Source organism: Acomys russatus, chromosome 12 (genome assembly GCF_903995435.1).
Source record: "Acomys russatus chromosome 12, mAcoRus1.1, whole genome shotgun sequence".
Classification (NCBI taxonomy): Eukaryota; Metazoa; Chordata; class Mammalia; order Rodentia; family Muridae; genus Acomys; species Acomys russatus.
The window spans coordinates 12,548,497-12,568,263 of NC_067148.1; the positions used below are offsets into that span (position 1 = coordinate 12,548,497).

At 45.6% G+C, this 19,767-nt stretch overlaps 1 protein-coding gene across 2 annotated transcripts; it reads left to right on the forward strand.

Moving 5' to 3' along the window:
- The first annotated feature begins 3,677 nt into the window (after positions 1-3,677).
- On the forward strand, positions 3,678-19,132 carry Bzw1 (basic leucine zipper and W2 domains 1). Of its 2 annotated transcripts, XM_051153848.1 has the most exons (12): positions 3,678-3,843; positions 4,825-4,898; positions 8,135-8,311; positions 9,867-9,961; positions 11,772-11,837; positions 12,868-13,003; positions 14,010-14,119; positions 14,242-14,412; positions 15,522-15,668; positions 16,664-16,802; positions 17,623-17,745; positions 18,566-19,132. In XM_051153848.1, exons 2-12 carry the CDS (start codon positions 4,835-4,837, stop codon positions 18,595-18,597), a joined length of 1,260 nt encoding a protein of 419 aa, XP_051009805.1. In that variant the 5' UTR covers positions 3,678-3,843; positions 4,825-4,834; the 3' UTR covers positions 18,598-19,132. The 2 variants fall into 2 exon arrangements, with proteins under 2 accessions (XP_051009805.1, XP_051009806.1); XM_051153849.1 differs by lacking the exons at positions 3,678-3,843; positions 4,825-4,898; positions 9,867-9,961 and having other exon boundaries at positions 8,234-8,317.
- The last annotated feature ends 635 nt before the right edge of the window (positions 19,133-19,767 follow it).

Below are 19,767 nucleotides of genomic sequence, written 5' to 3' on the forward strand. Positions count from 1 at the left end.
AAAAATCAAACAAACAATTTGGCTAGGCGTGGTGGCACATGCCTTTAATCCCAGCACTTGGCAGGCAGAGGCCACTGGATCTGAGTTCGAGGCCAGTCTGGTCTACAAAGAGCATTCCAGAATAGCTAGGGCTACACAAAGAAACCCTGTCAAAAAAATAAATAAATAAAGCAGCCTGGCTACTACTAGCTCAGCTAGGGGGAGAAGCTGTCACAAAAGAAAAGAGAAGGAAAGGAAAAGAGAAAGAGAAAATGGGCTTTATCTCTTCCACAGATTTAGCCCATCTCCCCAAGAGAAAATATTTCCTCCTGATCAAGAGTATAATTTACTTCTAGTCCTTTGTAGAAACATAACCATCATCTCCTGCTTTAAGAGTTAATCCAAAATTGAGTGTGGCACATGTCTTTAATCCCAGCACTGGGAAGGCAGAGGCAGGCAGGTCTGAGTTTGAGGCTAGCCTGATCTTCAGAATGAGTTTCAGGATAGCTAGGGCTACACAGAAAGAACATGTCTCCAAAAACAAAATAAGCAACCAAACAAATATAGTGATGCAGCTGGGCCTGTCAATCACCTGGGCTATCCATCCCTCAGGAAGGCAGCCAAACTAATGAGATAGCAGAAACAATTCTTTTTTCTCTTTTCTTTTCTTTTTTTGAGCCACAAATTTATTTATTCGATGCCATCCTTAGCCTGAGACTCTTTGCCATAGTGCTTAGCAACTACACATCTGCACCCAACCCCTTTCTGTGGCTCTCCCTCTCGATTTTACAAAGGCCTACCTATTCCCCCAGTTTCTTGTTGTCATTGACCTTACCCAGGTTAATCTGGTTTTCAGCATACAGTGCCTCAAGACAGGGTTCCTCTGTGTAGCCTTGGCTGTCCTGGACTCACTTTGTAGGTCAGGCTGGCCTTGAACTCCCATCAATCTGCCTACCTCACCTCCCAAGTGTTGGGATTACAGGTGTGCACCATCAAGCCCAGTGAGAAACAGTTCTCTTAATGAGATAATAGTATCTTTCCCTCCCCAGAGGCCCCACTTACAGAACCACTGCCGGGTAGCTCTAAGTCAGCCTGCTCTTCTGAGCCCTAATGCAGAGAAGTCTAACTTTTCCTTCTTTCCTTACGACACCGGCTGAAGCCTAAGGGGACAGGGTCTGTGTAACTCTAGCTGACTTCAAACTCACTATGTAGACCAGGCTGCCCTAGACCCCACAGACTACTACTTGCCCCTGCCTCCTTAGTCCTAGGATTAAAGGTGCACACACCATACCTGTGGGCAAGGTAGAGTCTCTCTCTCTCTTTAAAAATATTTATTTACTGTATGTGAGTGCTATTATCTGCGTGTAGACCTGCAGTCTAGAGGAGGGCCTCAGATCCCTCTATAGATGGTTGTGAGCCACCATGTGGTTGCTGGGAATTGAGCTCAGCACCTTTGGAAGAGCAGCCAGTGCTCTTAACCTCTGAGCCATCTCTCCAGCCCAAGGTAGAGTCTCTTAATTGAACATGGAGCTTGAGTATCTGGGTTGTCTGGCTAGCCACCTTGCTCTAGGGATTCCCTTCCTCCACTTCCCATGTGCTGGGAGGAGGGGTGGGCTGCCATGAATACCCAGCTTGTATGTACTGTGTGGAAAACATTTTACACATCTCCCAAGCCAGGTCCTAATTTGTAATGAATGTAACTTTTGTGTGAATTACTGCCTGGGACGGTGGTACTGACCCCTCCTATTAACACAGCCACCAGTGGTATAGGAAGGTGGAAAATGGTATTCCTGTGGTCTTGCATGTTAGTCAAGGGATTTAAACAGTGATGAGAAAGGACTTAGGAAGTGGGATCTTCCTACATTTAGTAAGATCACTCTGGAAATATAAAGAGCCAGTGCTGTGAGGAAGCCTCGTTTGGTTAGGGGGAACAGAAACCTAACTCAACTGGCCTTGGTGACCAACGCCGATAATCCCAGCACCTGCAAAGCTGAGGCAGGAGTGCCAGTTAAGGGCCAGCCTGGGCTACATTGGCAAGACCCCTGTCTCAAAAATACAAAGACAGTGTAAATCAAGAAGGCATTGGAAAATAAAATAAAATTATGAAATGTGTCAAGTGCAGCTTTATAAGAATATGGGCCTGCCTAACTTGTCACTTCTATTTGTCTGTCTAGCTCAGTGTTTGACCTGGCAGTTCATATACTGGGGCAGCCAGGCTGTTGCGTTCCTACTGCGGTAGCTCTTCACGAACTGTATGACCTTGGGCAAGCTAACTGACCTGATTTCTTTTCCCAATAAGACTAACAACAGTGTCAAGGTCATAGGGCACTTTCTCAAGGATTCAATGCAGTTAATAAAGTACTCAGGAGAATGTCTCACACACACACACACACACACACACACACACACACACACACTGCACAAACACAGCTTTTTGGTGAAAAATTGTACCCTTAACAAATAAACAAAAATAACGTGGGAGACATGTGGTCTAAGACACTGAGCATAAAATGAGACTCCAAGAGAGATGCCAGAGAGGACTGGGGGTTAAAGAATTAAGGTAGGGAGACTTAGAGGCCTGACTCCTAGGTTCTGCTGAAGTTCACTCCAGCTGGCCAGCTGCAGCACGACCCCCAAGAGGTCGGGCTCTTCCGGCTACGGTATCTTCCCTGTTCCTTCAGTTTAGAAAGAGATAGACAGCCTAGATCCAACAAATGGCAGGGGCTTAGAGGTGGGTCTGAAACGCCTTTAAATACAGTAAATATCAAATCTCCAAGAACGTAGGAGCCTTCTACATAAGTAAGAAAGATTAAAGGCGTACAGGAACAGTGGTTGGCAGAAATACAAAGACTATTGAGTAACTCGAATACCCAGAACAAGCTTCTCAGGAGACCTGGAACACACTAAACATTTATGAGGCAAGCAGGGCGAAGACTAAGAATGACTGGATTTTCCTCTAACTTCAGGGAACAACTCTAAGAAGTAAAATTTCCGCTCGCTCAAGTTGGTAGGTGAAGGCAGCGGTCAAAGCGTCAAGAGTTAATGCAGACTGGTTTCTACCGATGTGTTTGCTAAGAAAGAGGAGTCGAGACGGGGAAGGTGATTTTAAGGACAAATCCCGATTTCGGGGTTTGGTAGGAGAGCGAGGAAGCGATGAAAAGAGCACAAACAGGGGAGAGCACAGTTTCATCTGATGTCCCCGAGAATACACCTCCTCATCTCGGAGACTTCGTGATAAGGGCACATCCTTAGGTCCACTTGCAAGGCGTGGTGACTTGCAAGGGGGTCAGACTTGCCCTCTGCACCGCAAGGCAAGGAGGCTCACCCTCAGAAGAGACCCCAGCAAGTCGTGACTACCCGGGCCAGGCACATAGGGCGGGACTTGCGGTGGCCTAGCCTAGCCCTACGGCTACCAGCGTCCCCCACCCTACCCCTGGCTGGGTTCGGGCTTCCGGAGGAGGGGTCTGGGCTCGGACAGGGCGGACGGGTCCAAATCGAGCCTGTCGAGGGGCCGCTTCACCTTTCCATGCCCACCCGGCGTGGAGAGACCCGACGATGCGGTGGAGGAGGGGAGACGGGCTGCCCTGGTACAAGCGTCCGGGCAACCGAGGGCTTTGAAGCGGAATAAAGAAGCCTACCACCACCCGCCGCGGTCGTCCATTCCCTCGAGTTGCCACCCTTCGTCACTGGCAGGGAGGGTGCGAAGTGGCGCAGGGGAGAAATCTCGCGATAGCTGGCGGCCGAGGCGGGGGTGGCGCCTCTTCCTCTCCTCCTGCTCGCGTTAGTTCCGGTCGCAGAGGAGACAGCGCCGCAGTTGCCGCCAGCTCGGGGATTTCTGGCTCTTTTCTCTTCGCCTTAAATTCGGTGAGGAGGCGAGCGCGGCGCAGGGCCGGGGGGACGCGGGAGCGGGGCGCCATGGCCTGGCGGAGGGCGAGGGGTGGCGGCGCGGTTCCGAGGGACGGGCGGGTGCCGGGCCTGGATTCGTGGCCGGGGCCGCCGCTCTGGCTGGCTGGCTGGCTGGCTGGCGGGCGGGCGAGGCCGCGGGGCGCCGGGGTGGCGGCGCACCCCTGTGTGCGCCCCGGCTGGCCTGGGTAACAAAGCCACCGCGGCCTCTGTTGGGTGATGTACGCGTGGGGGGGTTCGGCGGGCGGGGCGCAGCCGCCGCCACCACCACTGCGGCCGCCGCCTCCGCCGCTGCTTTCGCTGGAGGGCGGGCGGATGTACGGGGCGGCGGGGGCCCCGGCGCGCAGCGCCTCGGCGCCTGTGGTCCGCTCGGCGCGGCGGCCACCACCGCAGGCGACAGGGTCGGTGGAGAAGAACCCCACGGCGCTCTGGGGCCCGCCACCCGGGCCCTGCGAGGCGGGGAGGCACGGGAAAGGGTGTGGATGCGGAGACACGTGCCCGGGGAGGAGGGCGGCTTGGGCTGTAGCGTTTGTGGCCAGTTTTGCAGCTTGGAAGGATGCAAAGCGGTCTCTGCGGCTCCAGGCTCCAGGCTCCACTTCTGGGGTGAAGGCTGTGCTGGAGCTATTCAGGAGGGATTCCCTTTGACAGATAGCTCGTGGCGGTGGTAGTTGGCTAAGTTCTGGTTACTTAGAAAAAGTGGGAGATGCAAAGAGCAGTTAAGGTTTTGATTATCCATTTACCACGAGACAGGATGTAGTTCCAAGCACTTAGTTAAACGTATTCTTGTAGAGGGAAGTGTAGCTGCATCAGCTCTGTTGCCTGTTAACTGAAAGTGTTCTCGGTTTGCTTTAGTGGTGATTTTGACTTAAAAGTTTGCTACTTTGTTTTAGAAGCTAATGTTACTGGCACAGGTGTTTTAAGGTCCTATTTCTCTTTTTCTAGGGTGTCTTTTATGAATAATCAAAAGCAGCAAAAACCAACGCTATCAGGCCAGCGTTTTAAAACCAGAAAAAGAGGTAAAGATCTGCTAACCTTCCTTAAGCTTTCAGACGTTTTGTATTTTGGCTTCTGTCACAGCCGGCAGCTTGTTACTGAGTCCTCTGGAGAAAATAACAAACTTGAGTTTCTAGTTAACTGCTATTTCAGATAACAGCTCTTTTCGTGTTTCTACTGTTTCAAACCTCACTTTTTAGTATGAATATTCCTTTTAGCGTGGAAACTAGTGGCACAAAGATTAAAGCTGTGGCTTTAAATTTAGAGTTTTAATAAGAATTTGAACAAAGAAGGGTAAAAGAAAGGGAGGGCACTCCCAGAGGATTTTGAGGAGATTGTGAAAGTGGCCTCTTTGATAGTGTCTGATATGCTCTAGGTCTTGGAAAAGATATGTGGGAGGAAAATCATAGGTTTAACCTAGGGAATTACGGAATGGGATTCACATTAAAAAAAAAAAAATGAAGCCAGGAGTGGTGGTGCATGCCTTTAATTCCAGCACTTGAGAGGCAGAGGCAATTGGATCTCTGAGTTCAAGGACAGCAAAGGCTATACAGAGAACCCCTATCTGGGGTGGGGTGGGGGTTTGAAGCCGGCGTGGTGACACAATCCTTTAATCCCAGCATTTAGGGGGCGGAGGCAAGCAAATCTCTGAGTTTGAGGCCAGCCTGGTCTACAAAGAGAGTCCAGGATAGCCAAGGCTAACACAGAGAAACCCTGTCTCTGAAAAACAAAACAAATTAAAGGGTTAATGGGGTCTCAGATTGTAGCCCAGGACAGTCTCCAGCTCCCTCCTAGTGCTGGGGTTAAAGGCGTGAGTTCCTACTGGTAATCCAGTGTGGAGACTGAACCCAGGACTCTTGTCAGAGGCAGATAGATGTCTCAATTCAGGGTCAGCCTGGGTTACACGGGGGGGGGGGGGGGGACCAACTTTAAATGGTATTCTTTGAAAGCACATGTTGGCTAGGTGGGGTGGCATACATCTTTAATTTTGGCAGTGGAGAGTCCATTAATGGAAGGGTCTAATAAATAAATGCCAGGTTAACTAGGGCTACATAATATAAACCTGTCTGAAAAAGTAGAGCAGACATTAACCTGCTGAGTAGTTTGTCAGAAATAGAGTTTGGACCAACCACTGGTCTTAGGTTGTTTCTAGTTTTCTACTTTTTATAGACATTTTTACATAATATTGCCATCTTTTTGTAATAGTCTGTCTACCTTGTGGTGAAACCAAAGTCTTTTCTACTACAAGAGAAACCCTGTTTAAAAAGAACCAAAAAGAAAAAAAGAAATAAATCAGGTATTAGCCTGGCATGCCTTTAGTCCCAGCACTAGGTAGGCAGAGGCAGACAGATCTCTGGTTCAAGAGCAGCCTGGTCTACAAAGCAAGTGCAGGACAGCCAAGATTATTACACAGAGAAACCCTGTCTCCAAAAAAAAAAAAAGCAAAAACAGGAATCAGAGGTTCTAAGTTCAATTCCCAGCATCCACTGGTGACTCATAACCATCTATAATGAGGCTTAGTACTCTTCTCTGGTAGGCAGGCACACATGCAGGCAGAAAGTTGCATACATGATAAATAAAAAAATCTTTAAAAATAAATAAATCAGGTATCAGCAGACAAATGTGAAGATTCGGATACCATCTAACCTAAATGTGCACTGGGGTGCACATCAGTGGCAGAGCACTTGCCTAGCGTGAGTGAGACCCTGGAGCATGTGAAAGGCCAGGCAATTCAGCGAAGGCTAAGTGCTTTCTACTGTGTACTATTCAGTACTCACAGAACTTTATGAACATACCCTATTTCTTAAGGAAATGTAGGTGTTGAAAATGGTGATTTGGGTCGAGGCCAACCTGGCCTACAGAGCTAGTTCTAGGACAGCCAAGGCCATTAGACAGAGAAACCATATCTTGAAAAACCAAAACGAAAAGAAGTGGGGCTGGGGACATAGTTCAATAGACTGCTTGTAGAGAAACTAAAGCCTGAGGAATGGTTTTCAGAGCTTACGATGCAGAAACCGAAGCATCATAAGTTGAAGGTTATAGTGTATTATATTCCCCTGAAGCAAAAGAAAAGGGGGCTGGAGAGGTAGCTCAGGAACGGGCTTGCCACACAAGCATGAAAACCCCTGCCCTCACATCGAAGCTAGGCCTGCGCCTGTGGTCAAGGGTGGGTGGGTGAGGCAGAGGCAGGAGGATCCCTGGAACTTGCTGGCCAGCCAGTCTAGCCAGAGTGAGCTATAGGTTCAATGAGAGGCTGTCTTAATAAGGTGGACACAGCTGGGTGTGGTGGCGCAGGCCTTTAAACCCCAGCACTCTGGAGGCAGGTGGATCGATGCAAGTTTGAGGCCAGCCTGGTCTACAAAGTGAGTCCAGGACAGCCAAAGTCACAGAGAAACCCTGTCTCAAACAAAACAGAACAAAACGATGGTTATAAGTTAGGAAGGCAATGTATCAACCTAATGAAACCAGTGCTAGACTGTAGCTCAGTAGTGCTTGATTGCCTATACAAGACTGGATTCTATTCTCAGTTCTGTAGCACCCGGAAGTCCAGGTCTAGGCAGATACCTATAACCCTGAGTCAGGAAGGAAGGAGAGATGGAGGGAGGGAGGGGGAAACTTGAGAGTGCAAATTTCTAGGAAGTAAAGTATGCCTGGTATAGAAAGGGCAATGCTAAGGGTTTTTGTTTTGTTTTGTTTTATTTGCTTTTGACATGGACTCTCACTTTGTAGACGTCTCTGCCTGCCTGCCTTTCCTTCCTTCCTTTTTTCCATTCTTGTTTGTTTTCTTTTGTTTTTCAAGACAGGGTTTCTCTGTGTAGCCCTGGCTGTCCTGGAATAGCGATCTGCCTGCCTCTGCCTTCCCGAGTGCTGGGATTACAGGCGTGTACCACCACATCCTGCTTTCTAGTGCTGGGATTAAAGGGTCGTGTCACAATGGCTAGTATAGGCTCCTTAGAACAGTCTGGTGACAGTGGGAGCAGGAAGTCCTAGCACATTCAGCCTGTGAAAGTAGAGCAGCCACATAGTTCTTGACCAGGTCAGTCGTCCTGCCTTGGGCATGCTGAGGGGAAACTGGCTGTGTTTAAATCTTTCTCCTGCCATCTTTCTTGTTCCAAGTCTTGGGTATTTTCTTGCCTTTTTCCAGCTATTGAATTGAATGACACTCAGTAATTTGGTTATCTTATTTGCTGGTCTGTGCCATTTATGATAACCTTGAAAATGAAATGTTTCGGGTTTTTGTTTTGTTTTCTCCTTCCAGATGAAAAAGAGAGGTTTGACCCTACTCAGTTTCAAGACTGTATTATTCAAGGCTTAACTGAAACTGGTACTGATTTGGAAGCAGTAGCTAAGTTTCTTGATGCTTCTGGAGCAAAACTTGACTATCGCCGCTATGCAGAGACGCTCTTTGACATTCTGGTGGCTGGCGGAATGCTGGGTAAGTGTCTGGGCTTTGTGGGTCTAATTCAGGGAAGTGTAATAGAGAAGCCAGAAAGTGAGTTTTTGACAAACTCCAGGTGTGGTGGTGCATGCCTGTAATCTCAGCATTTGGGAGGCAAAGGTAGGTGGGTCTCTGTGAGTCCAGGGCCAGCTTGATCTACAGAGTTCCGTGACAGCCAGGACTACATAAAGAAACCCTGCCTTGAAAAACAAAAGAAGGGCTGGAGAGATGGTTCAGAGGTTAAGAGCACTGAAGTCCTGAGTTCAATTCCTAGCAACGACATGGTGGCTCACAACCATCTATAATGTGATCTGGTGCCCTCTTCTGGCCTGCAGGTGTATGTGCAGACAAGGTGCTGTATACATGATAATAAATGAATCTTTTTAAAAAAGAAAAACAAAACAAAAAGACAAACCTGACAAGAGGGATGGGTTCTAGTTGTGTTGCCTTTTGTAGGCTAAGGGTTAGAGATTTTAAGATAGGGTTAATCCCCGTCCCAACCTCTCCAGTTTGGCAATAACCCATCTGCCTCCCAGATGCTAGGATTACAGATAGGAGCTACCATACCTGGCTTCAGCAAACTTCTTTTAAATTGTTTTTCTGTGCATGCATTTCTATGTGGAGGTGTCAGATCCCCCGGAACTGGAGTTATAGAGGGTTGTGAGCTTCCATGTGGATGCTGGGGATTGAACCCAGTGCTCTTAACCATGGAGCCATCTCTCCAGCCCCCAAACCTACCTTTTTTGAAGTATTTATAAAGGAATATTTTTTCATGTATATACATAGGAGGATTCTTTGAAGGCTTTTGGGGAGGCTTGCAACAAGGTTTTACTGTGTTGGCTTGGCTGTCTTGGAGTTGCTTCATAGACAAGGGCTTTTGTTGTTTTTTAAGATAGGATTCCACTTGGATGTAACCCACACTAGCCTTGACTTGAGGCTTCCTCTCTTGCCTTCCTCACTTGCTAGATGTGAAAAGTGGTTTTTGGAGCAGGTTGTGGCATATATGCATACCTGTGATCCAGTATTCAAGAGGATCGTGAGTTCCAGGCCAGCCTGGGCTAAGTGCAAGATCCTTCTTTAAAAGAATAGGGCGTGATGGTATGGTGTGACCTCCTTGGCAGTTTAAAGAGCTACTTTTAAAAAATATAATCAAAACCAAATCTGAACATTTCTACTTGACCTGTTTGGCACTGTTAAATGGTTGCTTCATTGAGTTTCTTTCAGTAAACATTTATATTTATTTCATATGTGCATATATGTGTGTGGGCATGTGTAGTAAATATTAGCTTCTCGTTCCACCATTTGGTTCAGAACTCAGGTGTTGAGGCTTGACAGCAAATATCTTTCCTCTCTTTGGGTAGGAGTACTTGATTGCTGTGTAAATTTTTCATTTTATTTATACATAAAGAGCCATCTAACAACTTGGATTTTAATTGATCTTAGAGTGTCACCATTTTATTTTATATTGGAAATCCTTACCAGTACTTAAGGCTGAAATGATCGCCTACTTTAGACAAAAGTTACTGCAGACTTACTGTTGAATGTTTCTTAGCCCCAGGTGGCACACTGGCAGATGACATGATGCGCACAGATGTCTGTGTGTTCGCAGCACAAGAAGACCTGGAGACCATGCAGGCATTTGCTCAGGTAAGCCAGCCTGTCGTCGGGTGGCCACTGCATCTGGGCCTAAGGGGTTATGGGCTAAGTTTGATTTCATGTTTTAAGGGTATAGGCCTTAATGAAATATGGTGGGTTAGAAATTTCATGTTCAGGAATAAATATGCTGTGGGTTTGGAGTTTTGTTTCTGGGTTAGTATGGTTGTGTTTTGAGTCAGGGTTTCTCTGTAACAGGCTGTCCTGGAACTCACTTCATAATCTCACAGAAATCTGCTTATCTCATCATACCCAGCCTTTATTTTCTGTTTTTTGTTTTATTGTTTATTTTTATTTTGTGTGCATTGGTGTTTTGCCTGCATGTGTGTGTCAGATCTTGGAGTTACAAACAGTTGTGAGCTGCCATGTGGATGCTAGGAATTGAGCCCGGCCCTCTGGAAAAGCAATTAGTGCTCTTAACCACTGATCCATCTTTCCAACCCCCTTTTCTCTGTTTTTGAACAGTGAAAAAAAAAAAATTTTTTTTTTTTTTTTTAATTGTGCCAGGCATAGTGGCACACGCCTTTGATCCCAGCACTCGGGAGGCTGTGACTTTGAGGCCAGCCTGGTCTACAAAGCAGTCCAGGACAGTCAAGGCTAACACAGACCCTGTCTCAAAAAACAAACAAACAAAAAAAATTTTTTTTTTAATTATGGGTATGTACATATGAGTGCAGGTGTCCTCAGAGACAGACCCCCTGAATCTATATAACAGGCACTGTGAGCCCACCATTGGTAGTGCTGGAACTGAACTGCAAGAGCTGTGGACACTTACCCACCCAGTCAACTCTCCAGCCCCTGAATTTGTTTCTCTGCAGTTACTCTCTTTAAGAAAGGCTGTAAAACACAGAGAAACCTTGTCTGGAAAAAAAACAAAACCAAACAAGAAAGGCCGTAAGAGCTGGGTGTGGTGGTACACACCTTTAATCCCAGCATCTGGAAGGCAGAGGCAGGCGGGCTTCTGTGAGTTCCAGGCCAGCCTGGTCTACAAAGAGTCCAAGACAGCCAGGGCTCTGTGTAGCAGAGAAAACCCTATCTTGAAAAGACAAAAATAGGTGGTAAGCCGGGCTGGGTAGCACATGTCTATAATCCCATCCCTTGAGAAGTTGAGGCAGGAAGATTGGGAATTCAAGGTCATGCTCAGGTACACAGTGTGTTCATTGCCAGCCTAGCCTAAGTGAGAGCCTATTAGTTCCTCCCTCCCCACCCCCACATGAAAGAAAGATACTAACTGGATGTGGTGATTCATGCCTGTAATTCCAGCACTCAGGAGACAGGCTAGAAGATTTGAGGCAGACTTGGGCTATTTATAGGGAGACTGGAGAAAAAAAGCTAAGATGAACAGAATCATCAGTTTTTGTTGTGATCGCCATATTGAACTGTTCTTTTTATTTTGAAGAAGAAAAAAAGTGTGTATTGATGCAGGCTGGCCTGGATCTCACCTTGTAGCCCAACAATGCAGGCTGGCCTAGATCTCACCTTGTAGCCGGACAGAGATGTGATCTTAAGCAGCCCTCACGCCCAAGCTTCCAATGCTAAGAGCTGTTGCCACACTTAGCTTCATAGTTACATTCTTACTGCTTGTAAGCAAAGAATGTAGTGTAGCCATCCCTAGAATTTGCTGTCTGTGTCTAGGAAGAGTATGGCTATATTCTATGATCTTACTGTTATTTGAGCAAAAATTAACTAGCCTTTGGTACACATGTTGTGACACGCTACCGAGATGTGGCTGTTGGTATGTGAGGAAATGATACAGTGGAGAGTCTTCTTTTTGGTTCTAGGAATGACTTGGATTTTCTTCTAGGTTTTTAACAAGTTAATCAGGCGCTACAAATACCTGGAGAAAGGTTTTGAAGATGAAGTTAAAAAGGTATGAGGCATGTAAAATGGGACCTTTGGGGTGACCGTTTCCAAATAATGACATGGAGGCTTACATTTATGAATGCCTAGGCCTTACAGCAGATTTGTTCCAACTAGCTGCTAGCTCATGTGCCCATTTATGCTCACCTGAGTTTTACAGTCCTGCCTCCTCCTGCTCCTAGCCCAGCTGGGCTGGAAACTCCTCCATTCCCCACCCCCGTCTGTGCTGGATGTTCCTCCTCCTTTTCTGCCTTTGCTATAGGCCATCAGCTTTTTAATTAAAACCAATAAAATGAGAGAGGGAGTGTTTATAAAGCACTGAGACAGATAATGCTTAACTATGCCAAGGTCCACCTGTAATTAGATCTCCGCAAGAACATAAATCTGCATTTGAATATACAAGGATAATCTTTCCACAGTGCACAAAGATCCCAAGAGAGGAGGAGTTGGGTGGTCAGGTACTTTTTACACACACAACTCAAGCAGAACAGAAGGGAGAAGGCCTGTTAGGAAAATGTTACGTTCTAAGTCAGCCACAAGTTGGATATAGTATTAGATGTTCTTACTGAACTATCATTTGGGAAGTTATATCAGTTAGTTTGCCGAACTATCTGAAATTTAGACATTGTCACTTAATGTTGTGTTGAAATAAATGCCAGTGAAAGTCTAGAAATCCTTCAGAAGATGAAGGGTTAAGAGTCAGGGTGAGAGCTGCTAAAGAAGTTACTTGTATTTGAATCCTGATGTCAAATATTTCACAAGTGGATGCAGCAGCAGAAAATCTGACAATTAACATTGAGTATCAGGCTCTTTTCTAACTATTCAATATTAATAAACACCCAGTAGGGTGAGTTCTATTGTTCGCATTTAATCTAATGAAACCAAGACAGAGATTAAGTAATTTGTCCATGACTGTCGGGTTAATGAGTCTTGTGGTGCAGATACGAATGGTGAGTGGTTGGCCTCAGCTGAATGTAGTTTGTTTCACTGCTTCTCTTAACATAATGCAAGTGTTCTTTTACCCCTGTTTGTTTTTGCAGTTGTTGCTCTTCCTAAAGGGATTTTCAGAGTCAGAGAGGAACAAGCTCGCCATGTTGACTGGGGTTCTTCTGGCTAATGGAACACTTAATGCATCCATTCTTAACAGCCTTTATAATGAGAATCTGGTTAAAGAAGGTACTGGTGTAAAAGCATGGTGTCCTGTTTGTGTGTGGGTGTGTGGACATTTATGCATGCCTAGAGGTGGGGGAGGGGTGTCTTGGCTGTTCCTTTGGTGGTATCTACTTTGGGGTGCAGAGAGTCATTCACTGACCTGGAACTGAGTAGGTTGGGCTGGTTGGTCAGTGAGCCTGAGTCAGTCATCTATTTCCATCCCCTTAGTGCTGGGACCACAGGCACACACTGCCGTGCCCTGCATTTTTTTCCTTCCCCCTTCAGCATGAGTTCTGGAGATTAGACTCAGATTGGGCAAACACTTTACCAAGTTCTCTAAAACAGGCATGGCTGCGTAGACCTGAATTCCATCATTGGAGGCTGGTTGTGAATTTGGTATCAAAATGAACAACATAATAAAACAGTCTCAAAAAATTTTTTAGGCTTTTTATCTATGTGTGAGTCATGGGCAGCACACACATGGGAAGCTTGGGAGTGCAGAGGGGCAAGCTGGGCTTCCAGGAGCGAGGCACGGGCGGTTGCCAAGTAGGTAGGTGCTGGGTCTGTGATGGGGTCCTAGCCATTGGCGCAGCTGTCTGTCCAGCCCCGCTCCAGGCTGGTTGGCACTTAGTGCACACCTTTAGCACCCAAGTTTAGGGTATGTCTTACGAGTACAGCAGATACCCAGGGTTGAGGCAAGTGTGAGTGTACTAAATTGAAGAGTTCCATGGGAAATCAGGGACTCGTGTCAATTGAGGAACCAGGAGTTCAGGTACACCCCTAGTCCCTACAGTCATTTTCTTAAACACCTACCCGCACCCCAATACATCCAAGTTGCTGACAATTCAAGATCCCTTTAGTTCTCATAGCACTGGTTAGCATATAAATTGTCAGCTGCAGCTGGGTCAGTTAGCATGGACAGAACAGGGGACGTGGTGAAGTGCTCACACTGACACAGGAAGTGGGGACTGGCTGGTCCTGGAGACACTGGAGAAGATGTATCTGTTAGACCAGCAACTTTGTTTTACAGGTGTTTCAGCAGCTTTTGCTGTAAAGCTTTTCAAATCATGGATAAACGAAAAAGACATCAATGCAGTTGCTGCAAGTCTTCGGAAAGTCAGCATGGACAACAGACTGATGGTTGGTGCCTTTCCTTCTCACTCCTTCCAACTCATTCGATGGTATAATGATAAACTTACTGTTTTAGTCTGAACACTGCTCTTCACTTTGTGTAAAGACCACTTAACCAATTGTTCTTTCAGGAGCTGTTTCCTGCCAATAAGCAAAGTGTTGAGCACTTCACTAAGTACTTCACGGAGGCCGGCTTGAAGGAGCTTTCGGAGTATGTCCGCAACCAGCAGACCATCGGGGCACGGAAGGAGCTGCAGAAGGAGCTCCAGGAGCAGATGTCCCGCGGTGACCCGTTCAAGGACGTAAGCCACTCTGTGGAAGCACTCTTTCTTTATGCACATGCCTGTCCTGCCTGTGTGCCGCGTGTGCGCACACTTGCCTGGTGCCCGAGGAGGTCAGAAACGGGTTTAAACGGGTCTGCTCCCCTTGGAACTCAAGTGCTCCTAAATCTTGAGCTGTCTGTCCAGCCCTTTTTTAAGCCATCTTTTCCTTCTTTGGTTTTTCAAGACAGGGTTTCTCTGTGTAGCCCTGGCTGTCCTGCACTTTGTAGATTAAACTGGCCTTGATCTCAGAGAGATGCGCCTATCCCTGCCTCCCCAAGTGCTGGGATTACATACCTGCACCACTGCACTCAGCTTTAAGCCATCTTTTTTTTTTTTGTTTGTTTGTTTGTTTGTTTGTTTTTTGAGACAAGGTTTCTCTGTGTAGCCTTGGTTGTCCTGGTCTCACTTTGTAGATCAGACTGGCCCCGAACTCTCAGAGATCCGCCTGCCTCTGCCTCCTGAGTGCTGGGATTACAGGCGTGCGCCACCACCGCCTGGCTTAAGCCATCTTTTTAAGTCTTAATTTTTCATGAATCTTTTTGTTCATTCAGGAGCCCCCAGTATTCCCCATAGTGAGCCTAGATTAATAATTGTAGAATTGGACTTCCTTCAGCCCTTTCCATACGAAGTTTTATTGATGCCCAGGTATAACTTTGAAGATTTTATAATGTATAAGCCAGGGACAGACATTTTTTCATTTGGAGCCAGTTTGGTTTTTGTCTTTGCTCATTGATTTTACATTTAGTGGTGGGTATATATACACAATCTCCCACCGCATGTCTGATCAGTCCTGGGATGTCAGCCTCAGTTGTAGGCACCTTTTTCTGCTTGCTGAGCCAGTTTGTGTATAAAATAGGTTGAATTTCAAGATTCTGTCCTGTGGCAAAGGTATTCTGTTTGTGTGTGCTACAGGTGAAATTCGTTGCCAGTGGGAAAAGACTTGTCTGTCTTTGCTTGGTTGCTTATTTCAGACATGAACCCACCAGACATCTCTGGCTGGCCTGCAACTTTGTAGGCATTTTGTAAAATGTCTAAATTTGATGTGTAAAGTATTGACAATAGCTTCCATTACTAATTATCTTTTGCAGATAATTTTATATGTCAAGGAAGAGATGAAAAAAAATAACATCCCAGAACCAGTTGTCATTGGGATAGTGTGGTCAAGTGTGATGAGCACTGTGGAATGGAACAAAAAAGAGGAGCTTGTAGCAGAGCAAGCCATCAAGCACTTGAAGGTACTGGAATTGCCTCTTGGTGGAGCAGCTGGTCACAGTTCAGGTGGGGTGTGCAGTGTCAGTGGGGGCTTGTCTAAGGCAGTGCTCGTGACCCCTTTGGGGGTTGAATGACCCTTTCACAGGAGTTGCCTAAGGCCATCAGAAAATATAGAGACTTACGTTACAATTCAGAACAGTAGCAAAATTACAGGTATGAAATAGCAACGAAAATAATCTTATGGCCGGGCGTGGTGGCGCACGCCTTTAATCCCAGCACTCGGGAGGCAGAGGCAGGCGGATCGCTGTGAGTTAGAGTCCAGCCTGGTCTACAAAGTGAGTCCAGGATGGCCAAGGCTACACAGAGAAACCCTGTCTCGGAAAACCTAAATAAATAAATAAGTAAATATAAAATAATCTTATGGTTGGGGGTCACCATAACATGAGGGACTGTATAAAAGGGTGGCAGCATCAGGAGGGTTGAGAACCACTGTCCAAGTATTTGCCACATTTGTGGTGCTAGGGGGTGATCTGCTGGTAAATAAACAGTTGCTTCTAAGGCTTACATGGCTTTATTTGACTCATAAATTAAAAATAAACATGTTTAAAAGTAACAAGTCTGCTGGACGTGGTGGCGCATGCCTTTAATCCCAATGCTCGGGAGGCAGAGGCAGGCGGATTGCTGTGAGTTTGAAGCCAGCCTGGTCTACAAAGAGAATCTAGGACGGCCAAGGCTACACAGAGAAACCCTGTCTCAAACCCCACCTACCCACCCCACCCCACCCCCAAAAAGTAGCAAGTCTATGATTTGATGCTGCTGAGGGAATGTTAGAAGAAAGTTATTTTGTTTCTTAACCTCAGTGAAGTACACTTGGTAGCTCTTTCTGTTTCACCATTTTTTTATTCCTGATTTCCAATGAACTGATCATGGTAGTAAAGGTGAGTTATGATGTATATTACAGGGTTTTGTATTGGAATGGAGCACATTATAATGGGTCACTCATTTTTTTCTTTTAAAGCAATACAGCCCTCTACTTGCTGCCTTTACTACTCAAGGTCAATCTGAACTGACTCTGCTACTGAAGATTCAGGAGTATTGCTATGATAACATTCATTTCATGAAAGCCTTCCAGAAAATAGTGGTGCTTTTTTATAAAGGTAAGTAAGTCTTGTGAAAGTTGAATAAAAATCCTTAAATACTGGAAATAAGGAGTGTCTGGGGCTGGGGCTGGTGCACGCCTTTAATCCCAGCACTCAGGAGTCAGAGGCAGGTGGATCACTGTGCGTTCGAGGCCAGCCTGGTCTACAAAGTGAGTCCAGGACAGTCAAGGCTACACAGACCCTGTCTGGGAAGAAATAAAAAGGAAAGGGGAAGAGTGTCTGCACATGAGCTCCCTTATATTCACAAAGTGAGATCATTTGTGGTTAAATTGAGGGTTGTTGTACTGCTTGTTTTTGAGCCAAGTTAGCACTTTCTATTGACTGGCCTGGAACGTACCAGGTTGATCTGCAACTCAAAGACCCACCTACCTCTGCCTCTCAAGTGTAGTTTCCCCACATCCTGGGTGGCTTTATTCGGTACATTGCTATTAGAACATCTATAAACCTTGTTCACAAGATAAATACAAGTTAAATCCATAAGTGAGACCCTATCTCTCCCTTCTGCCACCACCCATACCCCACAGAAAAACAACCCAAGTAGGCATTTGTATCTTGTGTGGCTAAGTAGAAAGGCTATGGTCATACTTCCTGACATAGAGGCTGGAGAGATAGCTAAGAGGTTAAGAGCGCCAACTGCTCTTCCAGAGGTCCTGAGTTCAATTCCCAGCAACCACATGGTGGCTCATAACCATCTATAATGTGATCTGGTGCCCTTTTCTGGCCTACAGGTGTTACATATAGATGGAGCACTGTATACTAATAAATAAAATAAAGTCTTTAAAAAGTAACTTGCTGACATGAGTATTGTTGTTTTCAGCTGAGGTCCTGAGTGAAGAGCCCATTCTGAAGTGGTATAAAGATGCACATGTTGCCAAGGGGAAAAGTGTCTTCCTTGAGCAGATGAAGAAGTTTGTAGAATGGCTCAAAAATGCTGAAGAAGGTAAGCCTTCCTTTGTGCAGCGTGCTTGTAAATTGGGTGGTGGTGGTGTTTGGTTTGTGTTGAATGGCTTGCCTCCCAGTGCTAGGATTAACAGCTATAGGTCACCTACTGGAATGGGTTTAATGTGACATTGATTAATCTCCACACACTTGTCTTATCCTGTTGGCACATTGTGTCTGTTGTTTATTACCTATAACCACAGGTAATAGAAGCCAAGAGGGGAAACTAGCCCTAATCATTGTAATGTTTGTTTTGGGCTTTCTTTTTTGTCTTTTTGGGTTTTGTTTTTGTTCTGGTTGTTTTGTTTTGTTTTTTTCGAGACAGGGTTTCTCTGTGTAGCCTTGGCTGGCCTCAAACTCAACAGTGATCTGCCTGCCTCTGCCTCCAGAACATGGGGATTAAAGATGCGCACCACCACACCTGGCAGGCTTTTTTTTTTTTTTTTTTTAGAGACAACTTTTCTCTGTGTAGTCTTGGTTGGCCAAGAACTCACAGAGATCCACCTTCCTCTGCTTCCCTGAATACTATTATAGTAGTTTTTAAAGTTGTATTATATTTTTAGTGTATGTGTATAGGTGTGAATCCCATGGCACGTGTGGAGAACTTGGGTTAGACTTGACAGCAGGCAACTTACTGGCCTTGCTGGACCCATTATGGTGCCCTACAATAAACAGTAGAGAAGTGGAAATCTTGGAGATATGCAAATATGGGCTGCTTCTCAGCTGATACTAGTCAAGTTCTTAAACTTTATAAAGTTTCAAATAATGGAAGCTGGTTTCCTAAACCAAGATGTTTGACTGTTTTTAAATCTCTTTTCTAGAATCTGAGTCTGAAGCTGAAGAAGGTGACTGAATTTTGAAACAACATCCTCAGTAAAGCAAACAGGAGTTGTAGATAAAGTGTCATGTCTCATGTGTCCTGGTTCTTACATCTTCCTACCTCCCTATGTCAGGCATGACATAAGGGCTTTCATGGCAATTTTTGTTTTAACTGTTTTTATGGTTACTGGACATGCTGGGTTTGGTTTCTGAAACCATGTGTGAGTAGCTGCAGGAGCTGTGGAATTGAATCTGATGTTGCATTGGTGTTTCAGTTACCTTCTACCTCCTGTATTTTCTACTGTAATAATGTGATGTAAGGCCTTCCACAATGAGCAGTTCACTCTATTCCCTGGGTTTTCTATATAAACAGTTTTCAAGATATGATTTGGTTAAAAATAATTTGTTACAAAAAGATTCTGTTTGCAAATTAAACTGTAAAAGTATCCAACGTGTCAAAAGGCAATGATTTGTGTGGTAATTTAGTATGTCCAGAGCCCTGTTCATCAATGAAAGTCCTGTAGACGATTAAATCCATAAGGTGAATCCTGAGTGTGTGGACCATTGGTTATATGTAAGCATTTCTTATATTTTTAACCCCAGTTGTTGCTTCCCCCCCTCCCCCCGGGTTTCATGTTTAGTAAAGCCATGGAGAGCAAGCTTGAGTTTTAGAACTCACATGGCAGAGGTAGAAGAAAGCTGAGCCTTTTCCCAGAAATTTCTGTGTTCATTTGTATCTTACTAGGTGGAACAAGTAGATACTCTTCATACATTCTACTCAGGACACAGTTAGGAAAGGGTTTCCCGAGGAGTGTGAGTCAAGGTTAGTCCTGTCACAAACCCACGAGCTTATTGGGAGTGTTTCGGGCAAGCGTGTTTAACAAAATCTAAACACGACTTCATTCCCTCTTGTGAAGGTGAAGGGCAGTCACAGCAGTTGGTCCACCACTCAGTTGTCTGGGCCTGACTTCCTTCTATGTTCAAGCGCCTATTTGCCATGAGCCAAATACTTCGTTTAAATGATTAATTCATTTATTTTAATGGCTGCCTTCTTCATTGCTTTTCTTTTTGCTATCTATTTGTAGTTAGTTGGTAGCAAGGAAATGTAGCCACTTTTTGGGAAAGGCTAAAGGTGAACATTTTGGGCCTTTTTTAATTGGAAAAAGGAAATAGTCACGAATAATGCCACCAGAGACTGAGTGGA

Coding starts and splice junctions, on each gene's coding strand:
- Bzw1 (XM_051153848.1), top strand. CDS start 4,835: ATGAATAATCAAAAGCAGCAAAAACCAACGCTATCAGGCCAGCGTTTT. Junction 14,120..14,241: donor GCATGGACAACAGACTGATG/GTTGGTGCCTTT, acceptor TTGTTCTTTCAG/GAGCTGTTTCCTGCCAATAA. Junction 14,413..15,521: donor GCGGTGACCCGTTCAAGGAC/GTAAGCCACTCT, acceptor TATCTTTTGCAG/ATAATTTTATATGTCAAGGA.